Here is a 26,401-nt window from a genome sequence, read left to right on the forward strand (position 1 = left end):
GACTATCATATATGCTATGGTATTGGGGTTCAGTGATAAAAAAAAATTATGCCCTGGTACTGGAGTTCAACTTTAACAAAATGTATTTCGCCTCCTAACAAATTCACATACACACTGGAAATAGGTGGAATTGTTCGTACTGGATCCGTAGATCAATTATATGAGTTAAGCTCAGCTACTTGGAACTCATTAATGTGAACTAACCTTTGGTAATGGTTCCCAGTGGAACTTTCCTTCGGGAAGAGCTTCAGCCATGGAGAAGTCGTCATCGAGACTATCGTAAGACCTGGACGAAAAAATTAAATAAATGACTAAACAAAAAAACAAAAACAAAAATGTCGAACAGGTTATGAGGAAGTGGGAAGACATTCAAAAGAAAACAAAAATTGTATCTAACAATCAATTAGGCTATTTTCCCGACCCAACATATCTCCCCGTAAAATGCTCTTTAATGTTTTGCACGTTCCCTAACACATGAGTTTTGGCAGGAAAGCTGGAAGATCCAGCATTTACCAAAGTACTTAATACCGTTGTCCAAGTGGTTGTCCCAGTTCCGATCCAACGCTACACTTAAGAGGTAAAGCGTTGAGGATCTGTACCCAAGTCAAGATTGTCACAAGTTTTGATTATTCTCTTACGAACGTGCGGGCCTAATTATCAAAGGCTGGGTCGAAATTATCATGCCATCAAGCGCAAGGGTGGTACATACCATTGTGATCAAGAGGGTAATCAACTAGACTGATTATGTTGTTCCTAAATAAGGAAATTCAAGTTCGAACAGAAAATTTTTTTACTTTATTACGGAAGAGTTGCGTAAATACTTTATCAGATAAATACCTCTTCTATATACACGCCTGAGTTGTGGTTTGAATGTACACGTACAAAATACATACGAGAACTACACAGTGATAAAGAGTTGTATAAGTAACTTGACAGAGATCCCCCTCATGCATTACATATGAAGCACCACATTAAAAGAAAACGAGATTTAGTAGTAGACTACGTTAAATAGATCAGCTTAGTGCCTTATTTTCATTCACTCAATCTAAAAACACTGTATCATGTTTTATGCGTACAATGACAGTGAGTAAAAACATAAAATTATCATGTCGCAAGAAGTATAAATGGACATGAAATATGTAAAGAGTTCGATGTGGTGAAGAAAACAGTGTTTAAAACTACATTAGTTCCAACCTACACACACACACATATACTTTACCTTACCTTCCTACCCTACGATCCCTTTCTACGGAGGTACCGAGCACTCAGAAAGCCATCCATGTCCATCGAACGGAACCACAGGTCAACATATACAACGTGATTTCCGCAGGTTTTGCACAAGGCAAATGAGAGTTGTTCGGTGTTGTCACTGTGAAAATTGCAGCTAGGTTGGCGTGGTCTGATAATATATTGATGTTTGTAAATTTGTAAAGATGGGTGATGTCCAGAACAGATGCGAGAAAGAGTAACTTGTGCATGTCTGGGGGTGTGTGGTTTCAAATGGATATACAACTGGTCAGACGGTGATATAAAGATGAGTTGGGAAGTTGGTTGTTTAGCGGAGGTCAGGTCGTTTCGGTGTGCATACGTGTTTTGCGTTTGCTGGTGTGTGTGAGTACATACTTCTGAAATATGAAGCTTGGGTTAGTCTTTCATCTCTACTGGAGGTTTGGTGGTCGGTTATGGAGCGGTTAGAGCGAGTCCAAGTGCTGAGCACTTTGAGATGATATTGTACTGGAAGAGTTCTTTTGTTGTGTTGTTGAATGTCTGTGGTTAAGCAGGCGGTGACTGTTACGACTGTTCTAAGTGGTCTGCAGCTTGGATATATCTGCTCTTGACACCAGGCATGCGAGACGTAATATAGGATGAAGCGAAGTTTGTTGAAGGCACTACAGATATTCTTTTTCTTGTCTAGATCTTGTGCCAGTATGTGTTCTGATGGCGTTTATGGTGTCCGTGTCTTTTGTTGATGTTTGTGGTGTAAGGACCAGCTATCATGTGTGTATCGTCAGTGACACCCAGCATGGCTGGAGTGCTGCTATCATTCATTTTATTCATAAGAACTGAAACTATCTGATAAACACAAAGCGCAGTCTCCACGACTTTATTCTGACATACAAATCGTCTTTGTACTGCATTCCACTCTTTAGGAGACGACGACATGACCAACAGTTACTAGTTCTAAAGGGGAAGTGTATATGAATATTTTCTTAGTACTTTAAACTTTGGCAAGTTGTACCGAGGCATAATCGGCCAACGTACATTGACCGGTCACCTCCGAGCCCACCGTATCATTACCAGAGTCGGAATAGACCTTTTTAGGGAGTGTTGACCACAGTGTGCGTAACTTCGTCCGGGTCAGTGTGTCTGGGGAGGCCCGGCAGCTGCGGGAGGAAACCCAGGTAATGGAGAAGCAGGAGGGAGAGCCAGACTCCGCGGCCCGCGTTCCGCGCCGCCTGCACCGTCTTCGCCACCTGCCGCTGCATCACCGCGACCACCTCCTTCTGCGCGCCGACACCAGCGCCTCCAACCGTCCCGGCGGCCTTCACTCGTCGCCCCGGTTTGTGCTTGGGTCTCGCGCGGAAACCGGGGCTTAGATCATTACTGCCAGACGGGAGGTAAGGGTTCGCCATGGACGCGAGAGGCTGTGGCGCCTTCAGGTACTGCACGCTCCATTTGGATATAGGACGACGAATGAAATTCCGGTTAATATCATTCCCCTTATACCTACGGTATCCGGACAGCACAACCTTGGAATCCGAATATTCGTGTGGGTTTTCGTAACCGTCGAAATAAACAGCATTGCTTTGAGATTGCTTTATATCTTCGTGATTCCTGGTTGCTGCTGCTGTTCGCTTGCCTGCGAACACATCGCCGGGAGCCAGCTTGTACACCAGCATTCTCTTGCCCTGGTATACGTCTGTAGTGAGAACGGCAGGTCCGCCGCTGTACCTCCCGCCCTGGAACCACTCCAGTTCTCCTGTGTCGTCCAAGATCTTTTCCAGATAGTCTTGGCTTAGTGTCAACGAGGATTTCCCAATACCGCTAGGGTCTCCGTGAGAGCTGGTGACGCTTCTGTCTCTCGAGGTGTGTCGCCGAGGTGGTGGCGATCCATCATAGAAAACGGAGGCCCTAGGAGAGGTGGAAGGCGGCGCGGCAGTCACGCGAGGAGGAGGATGTTTGGAGGGCGTGGTAGAGACGCTGTTGGAGAAACCATGCCCCGCTGACGGTACGTCAGACGCCTGACAATGGCTGACTCCCGCTGCTGACACCAGGAACAAGAATATCGCCTCCATACCTGCAACAAAGGCCTGGGATATGATAAAATGCTCAATGGAATAACGCTTGCTATAGCAATGTTATGTCACGTAAGGTAGAAAACCCACCAGATGGTGTCGGAAGAAAGTTACCTTATTCTTCACCATCCGCCGTGCACACCACCTGTCCCTCACCATCTGCCGTGCTCACCACCTGTTCTACGCCATCTTCCGTACCACCAGTTGTATCTAACCATCTGCTGTGCTCATCACCTGTCCTTCACCATCTTCCGCGCTCACCACCTGTCCACCGTCTGCCGCGCTCACCGCACCGATGCGCTACAACCCCGGGCTACGCTCATGTCGGCCGTGTCCCACCACCTGTGCTGGGCCATATGTTCTCCACGTAAAGACCTGGCTCGTTAAGACACGATCATCGCCTGCAGTAAACAACTCCCTGGATCACGACGGTACGACCCTTGACGACGACGATACGACCCTTGACGACGATGGTACGACCCTTGACTAAGACGACCTTAGCCTCTGGACTTGGGCTTCAAGTGGCGAGTCAAAGGCCGGGTCATCATACCCCAGAGGACGCCATCGCCAACCTCAAGGGGTCGTGGTGACCAGGTGCTCAAGGGGTCGTCGTGACCAGGTGCTCAAGGGGTCGTCGTGACCAGGTGCTCAAGGGGTCGTAACCAGGCGGTCAAGGGTCGTACTTACCGTACTCGGGGAACGCGACACACGAGCCATCCAGAGACGCCCAGGTCAATGAACCAGCGGACCAACAATGCCAGGGACTCCGGCTTCATGACCTTAATCATTCCATAATCTTCGGGAGAAACCATTCAGTAAGGCTGAGAGATATGGTGTCTGCCGATCCTGCTCGGCATATGGCGTTCATCCTTAATAACTGGTGATGGTGTGGGAGGCGCTGCCGCCGTTGGGGCTGTGGTAACCCACAGGCGCGCTTGACGACGACCGCAAATAGGGTCGTGATAGGGTTGCCGACGCCATTACCTGCTGGGGGACTGTGAGGGAAGATCGCGAGTCCGGCAAAAACTATTACTGCAGTTCTGCTTTTTGAGTGTCAGTTTAGTGTAACCACTTGTGTACGATGGTACGACCCCTTTTTTAAGTACGATGGCACGACCTCTTTTTAAGTACGATGGTATGACGGATCTACCCTTAATATCAAACTCAGTACATGGTCCTTGAGCCCATGAAAAGTCAAACGTTGAACAAAGCCAAAGAATATTAGAAAAAAAGTGGAGTTTGTTTATGCTGGGTAAAAAAAAGGAACACGGAAACATGTAAAATACGAGAAAAATACGGACAATGATAACTAATAAATAAATAAATACGAGTACTACTACCACTACTACTACTACTACTACTAATAATAATAATAATAATAATAATGATAATAATAATGATAATAATAATAATAACACGAGACAGAAAACGGTGTTTATGTAGGGCTGAGCAGCTAACCTCACCTACTGCTGGACTGCACAGGTTCGCCTGTTGTTCTGGGCCTCTGACTGCTGCTTCCTCCTGCTGCTGCTCATCACGTCATCCTCACCGCAACATTATCATTTCGTCCCTGGTGTCACCGTTGCTCGCCTACTGTAAAAAAAAGAAGACATAGACGATTTATGTAGACATAAGGAGCAAAACAGGGAAAAATGATACAGGAAACATTTACAGTCAAGTTACCGTACAATATCGCATTAAGCTGACGGGAAAAAGGTATGGTTAGCGTATATCACTGAGTCAAGCTTGAGTCAGAGGCGTACCATATCGAACTCTAAGCTGAGGGAGGTAGACTTGACTTCCCGTTACGAACATTCTACCAAAGGCAGCTTAATTAAGCTGAGGGGGGGAAAAGACGAACCGTGTAGACTCAGCAGATCTTTGACGGGGCGGGGAATTACCGTTTCAAGATGACGTATGTAAGGCCATCAAGATGAGGAGACTTTACCTGGCGCGGAGGACGCGTGCGTGACGGCCGGGACGACAGCTGCTCCGCCTGGTGCGCCGACGCGTTGCCGTGCGCGCGCAGACCCTCTTCTCGCCTGCTAATATCACTTCGGCGATAGAGGGGCGAGGGAAGCGATCTGCAAGAATATGCAAATAAGTTACGTTAATCTTTTATTTTCTTATTTTTCTGGACTCTTGAAGTGGATAGGTTATGTTAGGGTTTTGTATACGTGTTTGATGAAGGTTAGGTGGCTGTTTATCTAACGTAAGTTAGGGTGAGTTGAGTTAGGTTGGGTTAGATTACGTCTGGTTTCATTAGGGTAGGCTAAGTGTGAGGATGTAAACATCACGTGCCCAAAATCTTGCTAAATATGCCACCTCCTTTAAATGATGTTACAGTAACGGCAAAAATTTCCCAATTTAACTGGCCTGGCCCACACACACAGACACACACACACACACACACACACACATACACCTCAGCTAACACTACTACAGCGGTGTGTTTGTGTGCTTAGTTCGAACTAACGCCATCTGCAAGACGACAGCACGACCCTTAAGCACACCGGTACGACCCTTAGATACAAGGAGCCCGTGTGAATCAGGCTAACATACCCACGGATCGTGCAAGTAGTGTTCAGAAAGGTCGTACCGTCGTGTTCCTGAGGGTACGGTACAGCTACGCGCGGCGGTACAGTGTACCACGTTACCTAACCTGTGCAGTGGATTTGGCGGAGGCCAGACCTTGGCGTGATACTACCCCTCCCTCCCTGTTACCCTCTCGCACCCCTCCTCTTTCCTGTTAGCCTAGGTACCCCCCCCCCCTCTTCCTGTTTTCTGCCACGTTATGCAACCTCAAGGTCAGGCCAGTAACATGGGCCCCAGCTGACCGTCACGCGTCACAAGAGACGCTCATTCTGTATAGTCTGGGGTCTGATGCTAGCGGCCTTCCCCTGTTGCTCGTAATTCATGATGCTTGCAGTCTTGTCCTGTTGCCTGCGGTCAATCTCTACTGTTCTGCCGCTCGCACTCTTGAACTGTTGTGTGTGTGTGTGTGTGTGTGTGTGTGTGTGTGTGTGTGTGTGTGTGTGTGTAAATTCCAGTATCAATCTATAGGGTAAATAACTCACGGTGGCCATGGCTATCCTGTTCACAGTGACGACATGGGAGCGACTATTCCAACAACCTAACCCCCCACGTCCAGTCCCTCACTCCACTCCCTCACCCTCCTCCCTGTGAGACGCCGAGCAACGGCGTCTCCTCACCCTCTGAGGCACGTAACACCTCCCCTAGTTGCTTAAGCTCACCCTTCACTCACCGTACCTTAACCCCGCCATGCATCCCCTGCTATCGTAGCTCTTAATCAATATCCATTACCATCCTTTATCCCTAATCGCCACAGATAGAATATCAGTTCAGCTAAGCTTATTTTTAGCGTAATTCGGCGACTCCGTCGGCTGACCAAGCTTCAGTGGTGGCGTGAAAGTCACGTCACGTCAATGTGCACCCAAAAAACCCGTTGTTTACACTGGTTAATACGCCACAGATACAAGCTGACGGTGAAGAACTACAGAGTATTGTTGTGATTTTCATTCATTCAACATAGTACTCCCAGTGACGGAGAGGTTCGAATCCAATCCCGTATATATATATATATTTTTTTTTCCACAATTGCGTCTCCCGCCTAAGCTTAGTCCGGTCAGGGAACAATACAATCCAACATCTACTCTCCATTATCGCATTGTTACGGGAAATGATTATACACACATGAGCTTCTGTAAAAACTATATATAAACCTTACCTTAACAGGTTCAGTGAGGGAGGTTTACCCGGTGATCACTGTACTTTACCAGTGTCACAAACTTTTCCACCTGGGAGCCCAGCTTCTTGGCTAAACACGCTTTCGTCTCTCCACCAAAAAAGCCAACTGTCGACTGAGCAGTTTGGCTTGGCGTCAGTTGCGGCCGCTGGTTTCGCATTCTCAACAGAAAACGGACCTCAAGTCTACGCAGATGCCGCCTGCTTACGATTAGTGTTATTACTGTGATGAGCTTTGTAATAAATGTGGTAGGGAGATGAGCACGTTTGGAGGGATGAACTGTAACTAACTGTTAATCTAACTCTTTTAACAAGTTACCCTTACATGAGCAAATGAAAACAAGTGTGAAAGTAATTTCTTACAGACGCAAGCACGCGCTCTTATTCATATACACACACACACACACACAAACACACTTTCTCAACTGAGAGACAACACGGCTTCAGTGAAAAGACGTCCCGCATCACGAACCTCTTGGATTTTTAAGACAGGTGTGAGTGAACTCGACCTTAGTAGACCAAAGAGATGGATGGGTTAGATAAAAGTTTTCCTAAAGTGCAAGAAAGCCTTTGACACTCTCCCCCATCGGAGGTTGATTAAGATGCTGGAGCTACAGGCGGAGAGGAATAGAGGATGCAGCCGAAGAGGCGCATTTCCCAAATGGGTCGAGGTTGAAAATAGGGTGCCGCTGGGTTCTGTCTCGGGTCCGTTGCTATTCTTAGCGAGTATAGATAACTTGTACCAAAGTCATGAGAGAAATCAGGTATGAAATCAATTGTTGGAGCTAACAGAGGAAGACCTGAACGAAACTCAAAGTTCTTCAGACAAATGGACGATGGGACTTAACCTAAGTAAGTGCAAGGTTATCAGGATACGGCAGAGCGAAAAAAGACCCCCAGATATGAACACCACTTAGCGAGAAATAAGCCACGGGATTCGATGTGTGAAAGAGATCCAGCGGTTGATACTGTACCTGATACGTCGCCAGAGCTTCACATCAGGAGAATGGAAAAAGAAGTATAATGTCTGCTGGCCAATATCAAGTACCTGGATAAGGGGTGTGTTTGGTACGATATTCACACCATACTGGAGTATGCCCCTCTCGGGGGTCCGATCACCGCGATTTAAGAAGCACAAAGACATGGATCACGAAAGTCCAGAGAAAAGCAATCAAGACGGCATCGGAATTGAGAAAGATGGCTTACAACGAAAGGTCAAAGGCTACACCGGCTGTTTAACTTAGAGAGAGAGAGAGAGAGAGAGAGAGAGAGAGAGAGAGAGAGAGAGAGAGAGAGAGAGAGAGAGAGAGAGAGAGAGGTGACTTGATGATTACAACAGTCTTTTAAGTTCCTAAATCAACTGGATGACGCTGGGAGTCATACAGCTCCTCACGAGGCGCGGTACCAGAGTTCCCAGAGGCCGATGTTCAACAAATTGTGTGTGTGTGTGTGTGTGTGTGTGTGTGTGAGAGAGAGAGAGAGAGAGAGAGAGAGAGAGAGAGAGAGAGAGAGAGAGAGAGAGAGAGAGGAAGATGGTGAAGAAGAACGTGAATAAACACTGGTTCACCACACAGGGGCAGCGGATGACTGAGATGGTCACAGGTAGGAGACAAGTCAATATTGGCAATTTACAAATATATAGGTCTTCCTTGCGGTATAAAAGCAGGTGTTGCGCCTTTGCATGCTTGTGTTGCTTGTTTATACTCAGTCTCAGGACGCTTGTGTTGCATGTTTATAGCGTGTCTCTGGACGCCTGTGTTGCATGTTTATAGCTTGTCTCTGGACGCTTGTGTTGCATGTTTATAGCGTGTCTCTGGACGCTTGTGTTGCATGTTTATAGCGTGTCTCTGGACGCTTGTGCTGCATGTTTATAGTGTGTCTGTGGACGTTAGTGTTGCAAGTATGTGTGTTGTGCCTCTGGGTACTTGTGCTGCAAGCTTATCCTGTGTTTGTGGACCGTTGTGTTGCAAGTGTGTGTGTGTGTGCTGTGCCTCTGGATGCTTGTCCTGTGTTGCGTCAACCTCGTGTTGTGCCTGTGGATGCGTGTGTTGCATCTGGAATACAATTTCGCACAATCCATATTCACATTATGAATCGTGATGTGCACCACAGGTGAAGTCACAATCAAACGTCCCTGTTTGTCGATCAAACGCCAAAAACACTCAAACATTTAAAGCAAACGTTTGTACTGCACGATTCGAGAGTGAGCGACGCGCATCGAAGTTTTTTTTTTTCAAACGACGCGTGCGTTCAACTGGCCTCTACAGAGAGCAAGGCTTTAGGGAAGGAGAACTGAAAATATAATGTAAAACGAGACAAGTCGTCAGCTACGGGGAATAATAGGGTCAGACAATGGGCTGCGAGGGACAATTACCAGGATACAGATGTTCGCTGGAGGTAAGAGAGTCGGGTATGTCCACAAGCTCATCCAAACGTCGCTTTGACGTTTAACGAGGAATTACCACTTCATTTACTCGTTTATCAACATCGAATGGAATAATTGATGAGAAAATGCAAATTAGAATGACGGGTGTGCACTTCTTGGTGGTCCTGTGGACGAAAGGAGGGTAGATATGGTCAAGAGGAGGAGGAGGAAGCCCAAGTCAGCACCGTGAGAGGAGAATCGGACGTGGGCGTCAGGTGGACGCGAGTGGCACACCGTGAGTGTCCATGACGGGTCAGTAGGTGACGGAAGTCCCGACCCCCTCGTCGCCCGTCACTGCCTCCCCAGGTGAAGAGGTGCCAGGCCGCAAGATCCCCAGGTGAACAGGTGCCTCGCCGCACGACCCCCAGGTGAACAAGTGCCTCACCCGCACGACCCCCACGAGAACAGGTGCCTCTCCCATGCTTTCTAGGTGAACAGGTGCCTCTCACGCGCTCCACTGGTGAGCAGGCGCCTCCTACATGCCCCTTAGGTGAAGAGTTGCCTCTCCCACGCTCCCCAGGTGGGCAGGTCCCTCTCCCACGCTCTCCAGGTACCTCAACCACGTTCTCTGAGCTGGTGCCTCTCCCACGCTCCTCAGTTGAGCAGGGGGGTCTCTACCACGAACCCCAGGGAAGGAGGAGGAGGCGCCTCCCCCAGGCGACGACCCCAAGATATGAGGCCCCTACATCACCTCCTGCTGCTGCGGCTGGCGCTGGTCGCCTTCTGCTGGAGGTCGACCTTCGCCGCACGCGGGGGGCGGGTCATCCTCGGCTTGAGGCTGAACAACAGGTCCCCCCTGAGCAACGTGACCAAGATGGAGGCTCCCTTACCCCGCCACGGGACGTTCGGCAACACATCAGGTATGTCCTCGGCTCCGTCACGCTTAATCACCTGTCAATCTAATTCTTGACACGCGTGGACAGGTTGAAGGTAATGCGATGCGAGTTTCTGCTCTTGCTCTCTAAGAGCTATTCTGTGGTGTGTAGAATATGAGTAAGTAACCCTTAAAGGACTTGTTGAAAAGGCGATCGATCAAGTCTAAACAAAGCGGAAACATTAAGCAGACGGTCCTTGAGCAGAACGGTACGGCCCTTGAGCAGAACGGTACGATCCTTGAGCAGAACGGTACGATCCTTGAGCAGAACGGTACGGCCCTTGAGCAGAACGGTACGATCCTTGAGCAGAACGGTACGATCCTTGAGCAGAACGGTACGATCCTTGAGCAGAACGGTACGATCCTTGAGCAGAACGGTACGGCCCTTGAGCAGAACGGTACGATCCTTGAGTACGACGACGTATCCTTATATACCCCCGACTAACAACGACCTAGTCCTTTGAGCACGACCGTACTACGCCTCTGGATATGATGGTCTGGCCCTCGACCTAGACCTGAACTGTCGTGCTCAAGGGTCGTTCTGTCGTGCTCAAGAGTCGCATCCATCGTGCTCAAGAACATTACCGTCTTGCTCAAGGGTCGCACCGCCGTGCTCAGGCGTCGTACCGTCGTGTTCATGCGTCGCACGTCGTGTTCAAGCGTCGTACCGTCGTGTTCAAGCGTCGTACCGTCGCGCTCAAGCGTCGTACCGTCGTGCTCAAGCGTCGTACCGTCGTGCTCAAGCGTCCTACCGTCGTTATCAAGCGTCGTTACATCGTGCTCAAGCGTCGTACCGTCGTGGTCAAGAACCTTAATTTCGTGCTCAAGCGTCGTACCGTCGTGCTCAAGAACTTTATCGTCGAGCTCAAGCGTCGTACCGTCGCATACAAGCGTCATACCGTCGTGTTCAAGCGTCGTACCGTCGTGCTCAAGAACCTTACCGTCTTGCTCAAGGGTCGTACCGTCGTGCTCAAGTATCGTACCGTCGTGCTCAAGCGTCGTACCGTCGTGCTCAAGCGTCGTACCATCGTGCTCAAGCGTCGTACCGTCGTGTTCAAGCGTCGTACCGTCGTGCTCAAGAACCTTACCGTCTTGCTCAAGGGTCGTACCGTCGTGCTCAAGCGTCGCACCGTCGACCTAAAGTGGTTCAACGAAAGACAACCGATACCACGAAAAAGTTTGGCTGGGTCTCACTGTTACCAACACCAGGGTTCCTAAGGGGTAAACAAAACGTGTTTAGCCTCGCCTGTCGACAGGTGCAAACAAGAGGCTACCGGTGCACCTGGACCTATGTCGTAACACACATGGATTGCGGTCAATACACGTATCTATGGAGGGAAACGTCAGATGTGTGTCAATATGACCTCGACTTGCCTCCAAAATGGTTCCCCCTTACAAATCTATAGAGTTATCGGATTACAGTCGATGTCGAGTGTAATCCAGTATAAGGTAGCGATCTAATATAAACGATCCTGATCGGTACAGGATAAAGATATTACAGTAACACACACACACACACACACACACACACACACACACGTAATATGAAGGAACTAGTCAGTCCAATGGTTACAGAAGCACCGAGTCTTCGGCCGTATTTCAAACCACTTGACTCTGTTATCCTTGATGATACAACACTGCCTCGAAGCACGGTCGAAAGCTTGAGAGAGAGAGAGAGAGAGAGAGAGAGAGAGAGAGAGAGAGAGAGAGAGAGAGAGAGAGAGAGAGAGAGAGAGAGCGCTTCTAAATTTCTTTTGATATTTTTTTTTCTTCCTGGCCAATCTTTCTCTCGCATCGCTGGAATAACGTTAGCCTGGGAGACGGTTCTACTCATCGTGCACGGCTCGCGCGCTGTCGCCCAGCGCCACCCACGAGAGTCGAAGGCTTGTGGGTGTCGCCATCGATCCAGCCGTGGGCTGGAAGGTGGCCAGTGGAGAGGTGTCGTGCTAAAACGGCCATGAATTATGCACAGACCACAACGGTCGGCGCTCTTATCAAGCTGTCGTTTTTTTGAAGGGGGGGTTGGGGGAGGGAGAGGGGCGGCGGGCGGACACCTACTGTGTGTGTGAGAGAGAGAGAGAGAGAGAGAGAGAGAGAGAGAGAGAGAGAGGCTAGCCCTTCCATCACACGTTATATCCATTGCGATAACTATACATGTACATTGATAGTAGAGCCCCTGCGTGTCTGCGTCTCCAAGGACGACCTTCCTAATGGACTCGGGTTATCCAAGGTCGACCTCCATGATGGTGTAAGGTGTTCAAAGACGACCTCCATGATGATTTTCAGTGTTCAAGGACGACCTCCATGATGATTTTCAGAGTTCAAGGTCGACCTCCATGATGGTGTAAGGTGTTCAAAGACGACCTCCATGATGATTTTCAGTGTTCAAGGGCGACCTCCACAATGGTCTTAGGTGTTCCGTGATGGTCTCCAGCATTCAAGGTCGACCTCCATGATGGTCTCCAGTGTTCAAGGTCGACCTCCATGATGTCCTTCAGTGTCCAAGGACGACCTCCATGAAGTTATATAAAGAGGGTGCCAAATTGGTAGGTGACAAATTGGTGGGTTCTAAATTGGGTCTTCTTAAGGGAGTGGAGGGTATCGACCAGGCACTGGTGGGGGTAGGAGGAGGGAATCACCATACCATGGAGGTACCAGGTGTGGAGGGAAGGCCTGAGGCAACCAAGTGAGGAACATCGTTTCATGAGTGAGGCGAATCAATGAGGAGGGCATGAGTTTTTTTTTTTTTTTCTATTCAGCAGTCGACATAATATGGGTCCTCCATTCACGGCCACCTTGAATGAGTGAGAATGATAAAGAAAAAAGAAAAAAGAATGAAGAAATCAGAGTTCTTTAGGTGTCTGTAAGACCCGACTCTTTTAAAAAGGTCGTTAAGGAAAGGGGGTTCGTTCGATGACTTGGCTACCTAGGCTTCGGGCCTGTGAACCACCAGGGTCATCTAGACCGTCAAGGTCAACATATTGCATCCACCAGTTACAGAAAATCCTTGATACTCCATTTAGATGTTAAGAGTAATCTTAAGATTACGTACTCTCTCTCTCTCTCTCTCTCTCTCTCTCTCTCTCTCTCTCTCTCTCTCTCTCTCTCTCTCTCTCCAGCCTATTTAAAGGCATTAAGTACCAAGTATAGTGGAATAACAAGAGCATCAGTTTAAGAACTTATCGGTAATGAATACTTACACATACTTGAGATATTATCCATGATGAAATATTTATATGTACGCTGTTATGAATATTGTCAAACTCTCACGACGCTGTAGGAAAAAAAAAAAATCTTCAAAGAAAACTTGAGCGCAGATTCGTTTTCTATGATTAACTCCAAGCCATAAACACAGTCGAACAATATCAGTATCTCCATTCTTACTCATTTTATTTCACGTATTCTTGTATACCTAAACAATACTTTTTTTCTTTGCTGTAGATGAATTTTTCTTTGGTATTTCCTCTACAATTTATACTTAAAAAGATTTCAGTTTTCCCAGTAGTTAGGTGGAACTTCAATAAAGTCGAACTGCTATCATTGAGATAGCATTTTGACGACTGGAAGGCTACTGTATGGCTGTCAATCAAGCAAGACTACATAGGCATTATCATGTTACAAAAGATTTCCAGTTAATCTACTGATAATTCATGGCTTTAATATCACCACATAGGCTACTTTAAGCCAATATGGCGATACTTTAAATACGAAATTATAAGCCACATCTCAGCCATGACTAAACACCATCCTTCCCCAGAAGTGATCAAAAAATTTACGCTTTTCCTTAATCCTTCACAGGTAACGTAATGGCAGCAACAGACTGAAAAAATATCTGCAACAGAAGAAACAAAAGTATGTAATTATAACTACAGGAAAGCTTAATGTCTCTTAAGAAAGAGAAAATTTAAACAAACGGAAAACGTAAACACGCCGAAGTAGTTGTCAGACGCACTACGACTGATTAACTAATTGTCAATAACTCGTTCATTTCCTAAGGTAGGATAGAAAAAGCTGGCAGCGGGGATATTATATAGTTTCGGATCGAATATGTTCGTGTTGAGAGGGAAGACTGTGTTGGTAACATGAAACGTATAAAGAGGGAAAAATGGCAGGGGTGAGTGGTTACACCACTGAGCAATACCATTCCACCGTTCTCCGACTTTAAACACATCGAGGGTGCGCTACTGTGTTGTTCCTTCCTCTTAACTTGGTTACTACTTTCGACGATGGTTTCTACTTACAACGTGATTTTCTATCCACCTCCACTTATGCTTCCTACCTCGTCTCTACCCTCCCCCCTACCTCTTCCATCGCCGTTTTTTGTCTTCCACCGACACATATTAACCCCCCTGCCCTCCATACATACCCCAAGGGTAAGCTGGACCTTGCGTCACTTGACGTCGCCTCTGAGCGTGGGTTCCGTGAGGCTGTCCTCTGAACACGTTTTCGTTTTTCCTTCTCCTTGACCAATGTCAGCGGGCGGAAGGTCGTAAGCCCATGGTGACCACCACAATCTAGGTCCCTCAAGTTTACTAAAGCCTAAAACGTTCTAAGTTTTGACCTCCATATATTTTTATGCTCTGTAATCCTCTATAATCCTTGCTTTTCTCTCCTCACTTCCTTGCCTCTGATCTCCTTCCTTTCTCTCATTTATCTATCTTCCTTGCTCTCATTGTCTCTCTTACGAGCCCTAACCTCTCTTCTTCCTCATTTCTATTTCCCTTCCTCACGTTCACAAGGTCATTCGACACCCACCCTTCGTGACTCACGCCTCTCGCATGCCAATCCCCCTCGGGGCAAGGGATCAAAAAGCACTGTAAAGTTCCATTACTGGGTACTAATCCACGACGCTTTGTCTGTATCCATGACTCGGTGCTGCCTCGCGTGTCGATCAGCCAGAGCTACCCGCTTCCTGCTACCGTCCCGATCAAATAAACAGCGAGTGTGTGTGTGTGTGTGTGTGTGTGTGTGTGTGTGTGACGGGACGGTAACGTGTCTTCGCTGGGCCCGAACGGACGGTCTGACAGCACCGTCAGGACGCTTAGCGTGCAATTTTAATCGGTCTAGACCGTTTCTCATCGAGTGCCTTCACACACACACACACACACTCCCTCTCTACCGTTTTCACTTAATGTCGTTCGAAACCACCCTTACCCTTTCCCTTAATGTTCCTCCTCCCTCCTTCCCTGCCACTTCCCTTAGCGCGGTTGCAAAATCCTCCCTTACCCTTTCCCTTACTGTGCCTCCCTCCCTTCCCTTTCCCTTTGCGTGTCTGTATATAGCCTCTGCCCACGGGATCGGTGGGAAATTAACACCACTAGCACCCCAAACCTTATTCCTTACCCACCACTTCTTCTCTATCGCTTGACACCACTACCACCACACGCTGACACCACTACCACCGCCACCATAGCCACCGTCACATTGCCACCACACCGTAAGCGAATGACGTCGACACTGCCAGCGCCAGAATTCGATGTCTCTCTTCCGCCAACGCCGTAATGACATCATGCGAATGTTGTCGTCATTCCAGCCGCCGTCCCGTTCCCTAGTTCCACCTCTGGTAAGGGACTCCCATTCTGCCAACACCACACCAGGAAAAAAGAAAATACTATCACTTCCACCACTAGTCAAGCCCACCACCCACTGTCACCAATACTACGGGGGACTCTTCCAGCCTGACGACAGAACCAGCCAGGAGGACCAGAGGGCCCACACGGCTGCCAACACTCACGGACATTCCTGGCTGCCAACACTCACGGACATTCCAGGCTGCCAACACTCACGGACATTCCAGACTGCCAACACTCATGGACATTCCAGGGTATTTCTCACCGTAACCAGAAATATCATCTACCAAACTGCAGGCCATTCCTCACCCCTTCTACAGAGACTGCCACAGGTAGTTTCATCAAGGAGGGTCGTCAGTCAGTTCCAGTCAAACTCGTCTGCCCAGGAGATAACTTGTGGGGAAAGAAAAACGAAGGAAAGAAATTAGGATATGAAGAAGTGTAGATCAAAGCATCTAGGTCTCCAAGTGTGTATTAATCAAGGTATCTGTGTCTCCAAGTGTTTATCAATCAAAGTTTTTAAGTCTCCAAGTAAGTATTAATCAAAGATTTTAGGTCTCCAAGTATGTATTAATCAAAGTTTTTAGGTCTCCAATTATGTATCAAAGTTTTTAGGTTTCCAAGTATGTATTAATCAAAGTTTTTAGGTCTCTAAGTATGTATCAATCAATTCTTTTAGGTCTCCAAGTGGCATTTGGGACGCCACTGGTAAGGAATGAGACGGAGCGATGGCTTCTCGCAGGCTTTTGTGTGTGTGTGTGTGTGTGTGTGTGTGTGTGTGTGTGTGTGTGTGTGTTGAGGTTCTTGTGGTATGTAGCTATTCATTCTGGTGGGAAATGATGGAAGTGGTTATGGTGTGTCTGCCAACACTTGGTGTGACAGGCGTTGTCTGCCGCCACCACCACAGTGTGCCCACGGTGGCAGGTGCCAACAGGGCACACTGTGCTACTTAGTGGCAGGTAGTGGCTGGCTGCCACCGCCGCCACGCACTACAGTGTGGTGTTGTGTCGACAGAGTCGTGGAAGCGGCAGAGCAAGAGGCTGGAGTCCGGGGACAGCGTCACCGTGAGCAGCCTCACGCCCGTCCAGGACTGCGACCACACGTTTCGCCTGGACGACGGAGAGGCGGCCCTCATCTACTCCCGCCAGGACCTCTACATGTGAGTTGCCCCTCCTCTCACGAAGTGAGTCTCTCACTCGTGAGTCCCCTCTTCTCACGCGTTAAGTCCCCCTCCTCTCACACGTGTGTCCCCTCTTCTCTAACTTATGTCCCCCTCCTCTTCTCACACGTATGTCCCCTTCTCACACGTATGTCCCCCTCCTCTCACATGTAACTCCCCTTTCCTACATTCCACATGAGTTCCATTTCCAGTCCCTCAGTTCCCACTGCGAGGTAAAGTTTGTCTACTCCCCAGCAGCCCACAAGAGTTCATCTTCACCCCTTCGTTCCTTTGTCGATACGGCAGGTCTGTGCACATCACTGATGCTGCCTGAGCATTGTGCATTCTACAAGCATAATAATCGAAGTGTCCTGGTCTCCAGGTACATATTAATCAAAGAATCTAGGTCCCCAAGCATGCATTACTCAGTGTCTAGCTCTCCAAGAATGTATTAATCAACGTGCCTGGGTCTTCAAGTATGTATCAGTCAAAGAATCTAGCTCCCCAAGTATTCATTACTCAAAGTGTCTAGGCCTCCAAGTATGTGTTAATCAACGTGTATAGGTCTTAAAGTATGTATTAATCAACGTGTATAGGTCTTAAAGTATGTATTAATCGAAGAATCTAAGTCCCCAAGTATGTATTGATCAAAGTATCTTTGTCTCCAAGTATAGTATCATGGCGTCTTGCCCTAAATACGGCAATTAATGTGCGCAGGTACAGTAATCAGTGTCTCTAAGTACAGTAATTAATGACCACAGGTACAGTAATTAAGAGGTCGTCCGAGAAACGGGGTATAGCGAAAATGGTGTCTTACCCTCAAAGCGGTAATTAGTGTCCCAACGTACGGTAATTAGCGTCCCCAGGGTACAGAAATCTATGTCCCTACGTAGAGTAATTAGCGTCCCCAGGTTACAGAAATCTATGTCCCTGCGTACAGTAATTAACGTCCCCAGGTCACAGAAATCTATGTCCCTACACACAGCAATTAGCGTCCCCCCCCCCCCCCCCAAGAGCCACAGTGAATCCAGAACACCTCCATCTCGGCAGGTACGACTGCACGCAGACCTTCGAGGCCATCAGCCAGAACAGCAACCTGGTCGTCGCCTGCCAACACTTCCACCTCAAGTTCAACTGCTTCATGGAGTCCCTCAAGATCGATGTTGACGACGAGGAGGAGACGTACTGTAGGTGGGGCGACGACTGAGTTCCTCCCTGGCCTTCTGCTAGCCACTGTTGTCACGCTGACTCTGTTATACATCATTGCCAAAAAAAAAAAAAAAAAAAATCAGGAAAATGGAAGACGATAAGTTTACCAATGACGTCTTAGCTACGTCTCTACCTTGTATATCAAATGACTGATTCTACGTCTTCTGTCTCATTCTTGTATCTTCCCCGGATGATGTGATTATTACACGAAAGTGCACTTGGGAACTTGCCGTGTTCCCTTTTTCATGTGTGTGCTTTTTTTTTTCTGCATATATCAGATCAAGCGCACCACTGTTTATGATAGATGTCGTAGCTCGAGAGTCGTACAATTTCAACATCTCGAGCACGACGGTACGACCCTTTTTGAGTACGACGGTACGACCCTTAGACGCCACGACGCGACCCTTATGGGCATGATGAAGAAGCCTCCCTCACAACCTCCAGGGGTCGTACCGTTCGTCGTGTTCGGGGGGTCGTAACGTTGTCGTGCTCAAGGGTCGTACCGTCGTCGTGCTCAAGGGCCACACCATCGTTATCCGCCACCGTATAAAATCCAGACACTACTTAACTAAGTATCTACTTACCTAAGTATCTACAGTTACTTTGATTTATACGACGAAATGCTGCAGGATTTATACCCGGGTCACGTTTTCTCTCTGGCAGGAAGGCGGAGATCGGGGCGCGGTCGGGGAAGAAAGTAGTGGTGCGGTACCACCGGGTCCTGGGCCTGGTGCACGGAGGGTACGTCTGCACCGTCACCGCCTCCAGCCCCGCTGCCTCCAAGAAGCTGACCTCATCCTGCGTGACGTGCGGGGTCACTGCCGCCATGGAGATGGAGGCCAACCGAAACGACGCCCAGCGGGTGGTGGGGGGCGTCGCCGCCCGCAAGGTACGTTCATGGACGACAGGTGAGGGGGGTCGTTCCGGCTGGAAGGTATGTGTACGACCACGACGGGTTTAAGGGGTCGTTCCTGCTGAGAGGTATGTCTACGACCACGACTTGAGTTCAAGGTCGTCCCTGCAGAAACATGTCACCGGCTGCACTTGATTTCAGGGTCGTTCTCATCGAAGTGCGATTACGACTTAGCCTTCAAGATCACTCCCATCAAAATATATCCCTAAGGCCACGTAGCTTGCATTCATATTGGTCGCTGTTCCCGTCAAAATACGTCGTCTTTCCGACCCTGTTGCAACCATCCATGCGTTCCTGATCCCTTCCACTATCACACACACACACACACACACACACACACACACACACATACACACAGTCTCGTCTGGGCCCAAGTGGCCTGTTGCTGTCTGCAGTCACTTGTGCACACACACACACACACACACACACACACACACTTTCTGGGAAAGAGACAGATTGGGGAAGATTGCACACATGACCTGAGGGTAGGCGGTGGGAAGGGGGAGAGGAGGTCCCATCTGGGTTATGACCCAGTCAATGACCTAAACGGTCGACAGGGCAATGCACAAATACCACCTAGTTTTTATGTGAACTATTCATATTCACGATTCACTTTCCATCAAGCGCCATCCAGAGTATATTCTGAATCACGTACAATGTGATTCATAAACTGGATGTCTGAGTCAGGGAGGTTAAACAGTATCCCTGAATTAGGGAGGATTAACAGTGACCCTGAGTCAGGGAGAATAAACAGCAAGCCTGAGTCAGGGAGGATAAACAGACAGCCTGAGTCAGGGAGGATAAACAGTGAATCAGGGAGTATAGAAAGTAACCCTGAGTCAGGGAGGATAAACAGCAAGCCTGAGTCAGGGAGGATAAACAGTGAGTCAGGGAGGATAAACAGGAGGCCCGAGTCAGGGAGGATAAACAGCAAGCCTAAGCCAGGGAGGATAAACAGTGAGTCAGGGAGGACAAACAGTGAGTCAGGGAGTATAAAAAGTAACCCTGAGTCAGGGAGGATAAACAGTGAGTCAGGGAGTATAAAAAGTAACCCTGAGTCAGGGAGGATAAACAGTGAGTCAGGGAGTATAAAAAGTAACCCTGAGTCAGGGAGGTTAAACAGCAAGCCTGAGTCAGGAAAGATAAACAGTGAGTCAGGGAGGATAAACAGTGAGTCAGGGAGGATAAACAGTGAGTCAGGGAGGATAAACAGTGAGTCGGGGAGGATAAACAGTGAGTCGGGGAGGATAAACAGCAGGCCTGAGTCAGGGAGGACGTTATGCTGCTCTAATCTGAGGGGAGGGGAGAGGCACTGGTGGTGTCTGGTCTTCTTCAATAGTCATGTGGCGTTGCAGCTGCTGATTACAGACGTGCTTACCGCTTCTGAATAAACAAATGTGTGTGTGTGTGTGTGTGTGTGTGTGTGTGTGTGTGTGTGTGTGTGTGTGTGTGTGTGTGTGTGTGTGTGTGTGTGTGTTACCGGACTACTCCTGCTTAGGGTTTATACCGCAAGAGACAATTCAGGGACGCTGCATCATTGTCAGTTAACGAAACACGAGATGGCTCTCGTCAAAGAACTTCCCACGTCAAAAGGAGTCCATCCTGTCCCTCCTACTGATTGTAGCGCAGCCTTGAAGCTGCCAGAGCTCCCAGGGGTTGTATAAATCAACATCATCGTGGTCAGTGCAGCTGCGATTGTGTGTGCAGTTGTTTTTCCTTTTATCACCATAAGACGCTAATACAACCCTCATTGTTTCACAACCTTTACAACCAAATGACTCGACCTGATGCTCTAACTACGCCCGACTCCCTCGACCGTAACCAGGGGACGCCAGCAGGGCACGTCGACCCGTAGCCAGGGGACGCCAGCAGGGCACGTCGACCCGTAGCCAGGGGACGCCAGCAGGGCACGTCGGCCCGTAGCCAAGGGACGCCAGCAGGGCACGTCGGCCCGTAACCAGGGGACACCAGCAGGGCACGTCGGCCCGTAGCCAGGGGACGCCAGCAGGGCACGTCGGCCCGTAAATAGGGAACGCCAGCAGGGCACGTTGGCCCGAAACCAGGGGACGCAAGCAGGGCACGTCGACCCGTAACCAGGGGACGCCGGCAGGGCACGTCGGCCTGTAGCCAGGGAAAACCAGCAGGGCACGTCGACCCGTAACCAGGGGACGCCAGCAGGGCACGTCGGCCATCGAGGACAAACTTGTCGATTCCGCCATGCAGCCCACTGGCCAACCGTGCGACGTGTCTTAATAATGCCCCGAGCGCGGTAAATCTTCCTCAGTATTCCGGACGCCGAGGATTGGAAAGTACGTCGAGACGCCGCGCGTCGTGTCAGGCAATGGTGTCAACCTATCCGTCTACCTGTCTCCCTCAGTGCACTCCATTGTCCATCTACTATCTTCCCTTAATTCATCGAGGTATCATTTGGCTAAGTGTCTGTAGACTAACTGATGGTATCTAATACATACGAGTGTGAATGGATTACCTTCATGTGGGGTTAATCTTACAACCCTAGGGTGAACCCTAGCCCTTGAGGTAAGCTAAACAATAGGGTAGGGTAACAGAAAGGTAAGGTAGGTAAACTTCGATCTATCCCACCCTTCCTAACAGGGGTTCGGCGATCTACGATTGCTGATGTTGGTTAGATTCGCCAGGTCCTCCGCCTGCCAGGGGGCGCTTTTAGATTCTTCAGGTCCTCCGCCTGCCAGGAGGCGCTTTTAGATTTTCCAGGTCCTACACCTGCCAGGGGGCACTTTTAGATTCGTCAGGTCCTCCACCTGCCAGGGGGCACTTTTAGATTCATCAGGTCCTCCACCTGCCAGGGGGCGCTTTTAGATTCTTCAGGTCCTCCGCCTGCCGGGGGGCGCTTTTAGATCGCCAGGTCCTACACCTGCCGGGGGGCGCTTTTAGATTCGCCAGGTCCTCCGCCTTGCAAGAGGCGCCTATCTGACGAGGAACGCCCCTCCTATGACCCTGTGTCAACTTGCCTTGCAGAACGAGCACCCGTGGATGGCCTTCCTGGTGGTGACGGTGGGCACCTACCAGTTCCGGTGCGGCGGCTCCATCATCAGCGACACTCTCCTCCTGAGCGCCGCCCACTGCTTCTCCGGGTACAACATCAAGCTCATCGACGTGAGTGTCCTGAGGGGGAAGGGGGACCTGAGGGAAGACCAGGGGCTGTGGCTGTGGGGAGAAACCAGTGGATGCTAGTGTGGGGAGAGACCAAGGGCTGTGGGTGTGGGGAGAAACCAGTGGATGCTAGTGTGGGGAAAGACCAGGGGCTGTGGGGGGAGAAACCAGTGGATGTCAGAGTGGGGAGAGACCAGGGGCTATGTGTGCGGGGAGTAACCAGTGGGGAAAGACCAGGGGCTGTGGGAGAAACCAGTGGATGGATGCTAGTGTGGGGAGAGACCAGGGGCTATGGGTGTAGGGAGGTACCAGGGCTCTTTTGGTGTGGGGAGAGACCCGGAGGGGCTTTGGATGTGGAGGTAGACCAAGGGGCCTGTGAGTAAGGGAAGAAAACAGTGGATTCTAGTTTGGGGAGAGTCAAGGGGATGTGAGCGTAGGGAGAGACCAGAGGGTGTGAGTGTGGGGATAGACAAGGGGACTGTAGGTTAAGGGAGAGACCAGATGGACATGGATGAGGGGAGAGACCAGGGGGATGTGGGTGAGGGGGAAACCTCTGTTATAAGTAAGAAGAAAACCTGCAATATCCTACAGACTACGAGATCATAGGAACAAAGATAGAAAAAAAAAATCCAGGTATCTTGCATTACTGAGGAATCAATCATTCTCTCTCTCTCTCTCTCTCTCTCTCTCTCTCTCTCTCTCTCTCTCTCTCTCTCTCTCTCTCTCTCCCCACCACAAGGTTGGCCTGGGCAAGCTGGACGTGAGCGCCTACAACGAGGCGGGCGCCGTGTGGCTCCAGACGACCAAGTACGTCGTCCACCCGCAGTACAACGACGTCGCCATCCAGAACGACCTGGCCCTCGTCATCCTGCCTGAGGCCGTCGCCTTCACCGAGGCCATACGACCCATCTGCCTGCCCGCGGGCGACAACGACTTCGCCGGGGCTACTGCCACCGGTACGACCCTGCGCACGACCTGGCTGCTGCTGCTGCTGTTCCTTGAATATATGGCATTCGTACCTATGATATATCTATATATCTATATATATATATATATATATATATATATATATATATATATATATATATATATATATATATATATGAGAGAGAGAGAGAGAGAGAGAGAGAGAGAGAGAGAGAGAGAGAGAGAGAGAGAGAGCTTAACCATCAAAGGTGTGTACGGTTGCAGCGACAGGATGGGGCGCCCTCCAATACGGGGGCTACGAGGCGAAGGTGCTGCAGGAGGTGGAGCTCGACGTGTGGGGGAACAGCGCATGCCAGGCGGCGTGGCGGGAGAAGTTCCAGGACCAGGGCTTCACCCTCCTGTCGTCCCAGGTGTGTGCCGTCGGCCTCGACAAGGACACCTGCAGCGGTGACTCCGGAGGACCCCTGATCGTCAAGGTGAGGCGGCAGGTGTATGCTTGGCCAAGGATCTGGAGGGAGGGAGGGAGGGAGGGAGAGGAGATCTGGAGGGAGGGAGGGAGGGAGGGAGAGGAGATCTGGAGGGAGGGAGGGAGAGGAGGTCTGGAGGGAGGGAGGGAGAGGAGATCTGGAGGGAGGGAAAGAGAGCAGGTCTGAAGGGAGGGAAGAAAGAGATGGAGGGACGTGCTCAAGAGGTAGGGAGAGGGACAGGCTCTAGCGAAAGAGAGTGGAGGGAGTGCGAAGTAAAGGGGAGGATATGAAGAGCGAGGGACAGTAATATAATTGATAATACATGAAGGTAATATTATGGAGTCTATCTACGGGTGTGAGTGTTGTCTGTTAACTGTGCTGTTAATATCTCCTCCTCCGGCAGGTGAGCGGGCGCTGGGAACTGCTGGGGGTGACATCGTACGGGTTCGAGTGTGCGGTGAAGGGCCTCCCCGGCGTCTACTCCAGAGCCAGCAAGTTCCTCACCTGGATCGAATCCTACATCCCCAAGAACGACTCCTGCCACGCTACCCGCTGAGCCTCCACCCCCTGCTGAAGGAGGAGGAGCAGCTGGTCCTCCACCACCGGCGAAGGAGGAGGAGCCGTTGTTCCCCCACACCTCCTGAAGGCGGAAGAACCGCTGTTCCTCCAACCCTGCTGAAGGAGGAAGAGCCGTTGTTCCTCAACCCCCGCTGAAGGAAGGGAAGCCTCTGCTCCCCCCCCCCCCCCCAACACCTGCTGGAGGAAGGGATGGTGATCCTCTACACCTACTGAAGGGGTGAACAGCTACGCTGACGTGAAACAGAAATGAAGCATTTGATAATCCAGTGAAACACAAGGACTGGATTCTCTCGCTCCCGTTTTCTTCTGGCGTGCCTATGCCAAGAATCGACCAACAACAAAACGAGGAACTAAAAAAAAAAAAAAGTCCAAAACATACGTCATTTGTCACTTTTCGCTGCTGATGTGGATGCTTTCCTACGAAAAGCTAAAGTGAACATCCGGACTCGAAACGTTCCAGCCGGATTCGAAAACGTTACGCGTACCATACAAGTCCCCCGCGGCACGGACTCAAACACGTGACCTGACGCTATTGTTGCTTGATCTGTGAAATGATGAACAACACCTCAGTATGTAGGATCATCAAAGGCATAAGTAATTTCATCTTGAACATATGGCAATGTACATGTAAGACTACTACTTATAATTTAAGTACTTCAAGTTTTGATTTCACGATACCTTATAACGTCGTGGTGCGCGTCCGCGTCCGGAAGTACGGTCACGGATGCGCTGGACGGAGGCGCACATCCGCTGATGTGTGAGGCTAATGACTGTGCTTATGTGCGTACAGTGCGTACACACATACACGTACTTTAGGCTGTGTGTGCGTGCGTGTGTGTGTGCGTGTGTGTGTGTGTGTAAAACTCTCACCAAATTCTAATCGCCGCGAACGATCCATTAGCGTTCACCTAACTTACATTTATAGGTACATCGAACACGACTCGCTGCTAAGTATAAGTGTGTGAAAGGGAGGGGGAGGGGGAGGGTGGTGACGACAGGTCCTCATAAGAAGAACGATCGTTAATTTCCCCCCCCCCCCCCACCCCCCACACAAAGGCTTCCGCGAAACGACCGCTGTCGACGACCGGAAACAGTTCGTTTACGGAGCGCATGACGCCAAGCAGATGACGGGGTCGGCCTGGTCACGAAATGCGGGCCGGGGAAGGGGGGGGGGGGTGTCTAGTCCGGGCCTCACCCCTGACCTCGAGTACTGTGCCGTGGAATGAACGACCAGGGGAGAGAGAGAGAGAGAGAGAGAGAGAGAGAGAGAGAGAGAGAGAGAGAGAGAGAGAGAGAGAGAGAGAAGAAACAATGAGATAATAGAAGATGGTAATATATATATATATATATATATATATATATATATATATATATATATATATATATATATATATATATATATATATATATTTCTTGTAGCTCCCCTGATGATGCGATCATTACACGAAAATGCACTTGGAACTTATCGTGTTTCATTTTCCTGTGGCAAGGAAGGAGAGGAATATATATATATATATATATATATATATATTTTTTTTTTTTTTTTTTATACTTTGTCGCTGTCTCCCGCGTTTGCGAGGTAGCGCAAGGAAACAGACGAAAGAAATGGCCCAACCCCCCCCCCCCCATACACATGTACATACACACGTCCACACACGCAAATATACATACCTACACAGCTTTCCATGGTTTACCCCAGACGCTTCACATGCCTTGCTTCAATCCACTGACAGCACGTCAACCCCTGTATACCACATGACTCCAATTCACTCTATTTCTTGCCCTCCTTTCACCCTCCTGCATGTTCAGGCCCCGATCACACAAAATCTTTTTCACTCCATCTTTCCACCTCCAATTTGGTCTCCCTCTTCTCCTCGTTCCCTCCACCTCCGACACATATATCCTCTTGGTCACTCTCTCCTCACTCATTCTCTCCATGTGCCCAAACCATTTCAAAACACCCTCTTCTGCTCTCTCAACCACGCTCTTTTTATTTCCACACATCTCTCTTACCCTTACGTTACTTACTCGATCAAACCACCTCACACCACACATTGTCCTCAAACATCTCATTTCCAGCACATC

The 26,401-nt window shown here is 49.4% G+C and overlaps 2 protein-coding genes across 7 annotated transcripts in view; one reads left to right on the plus strand and one right to left on the minus strand.

Moving 5' to 3' along the window:
- Positions 1-780: 780 nt before the first annotated feature.
- Positions 781-26,401, minus strand: part of LOC139766330 (uncharacterized) — a 194,230-nt gene continuing 168,609 nt past the window's right edge. For 2 of the 5 annotated variants that reach the window (XM_071694834.1, XM_071694835.1), the window contains 3 exons: positions 5,245-5,380; positions 4,760-4,889; positions 781-3,298 (listed from right to left, as the gene is read on the minus strand). In XM_071694834.1, the coding sequence (XP_071550935.1) occupies positions 2,319-3,296 (978 nt within the window). In that variant the 5' untranslated portion in view covers positions 3,297-3,298; positions 4,760-4,889; positions 5,245-5,380 and the 3' untranslated portion in view covers positions 781-2,318. Of the gene's footprint in view, positions 3,299-4,754; positions 4,890-5,244; positions 5,381-7,044; positions 7,167-26,401 lie in introns of those variants that run through there. The other 3 variants (XM_071694838.1, XM_071694833.1, XM_071694837.1) reach the window with 3 other exon arrangements.
- LOC139766321 (chymotrypsinogen A-like) lies at positions 9,612-25,601 on the plus strand. Of its 2 annotated transcripts, none has more exons than XM_071694810.1 (8): positions 9,612-10,346; positions 16,945-17,089; positions 18,140-18,280; positions 18,962-19,187; positions 22,209-22,346; positions 23,083-23,299; positions 23,535-23,746; positions 24,141-25,601. In XM_071694810.1, the coding sequence occupies exons 1-8, from the start codon at positions 10,160-10,162 to the stop codon at positions 24,291-24,293; spliced, it is 1,419 nt and encodes a 472-aa protein (XP_071550911.1). In that variant the 5' UTR covers positions 9,612-10,159; the 3' UTR covers positions 24,294-25,601. The 2 variants fall into 2 exon arrangements, with proteins under 2 accessions (XP_071550911.1, XP_071550912.1); XM_071694811.1 differs by lacking the exon at positions 9,612-10,346 and adding an exon at positions 16,138-16,461.

This window comes from Panulirus ornatus, chromosome 57, assembly GCF_036320965.1.
Source record: "Panulirus ornatus isolate Po-2019 chromosome 57, ASM3632096v1, whole genome shotgun sequence".
Lineage (NCBI taxonomy): Eukaryota > Metazoa > Arthropoda > Malacostraca > Decapoda > Palinuridae > Panulirus > Panulirus ornatus.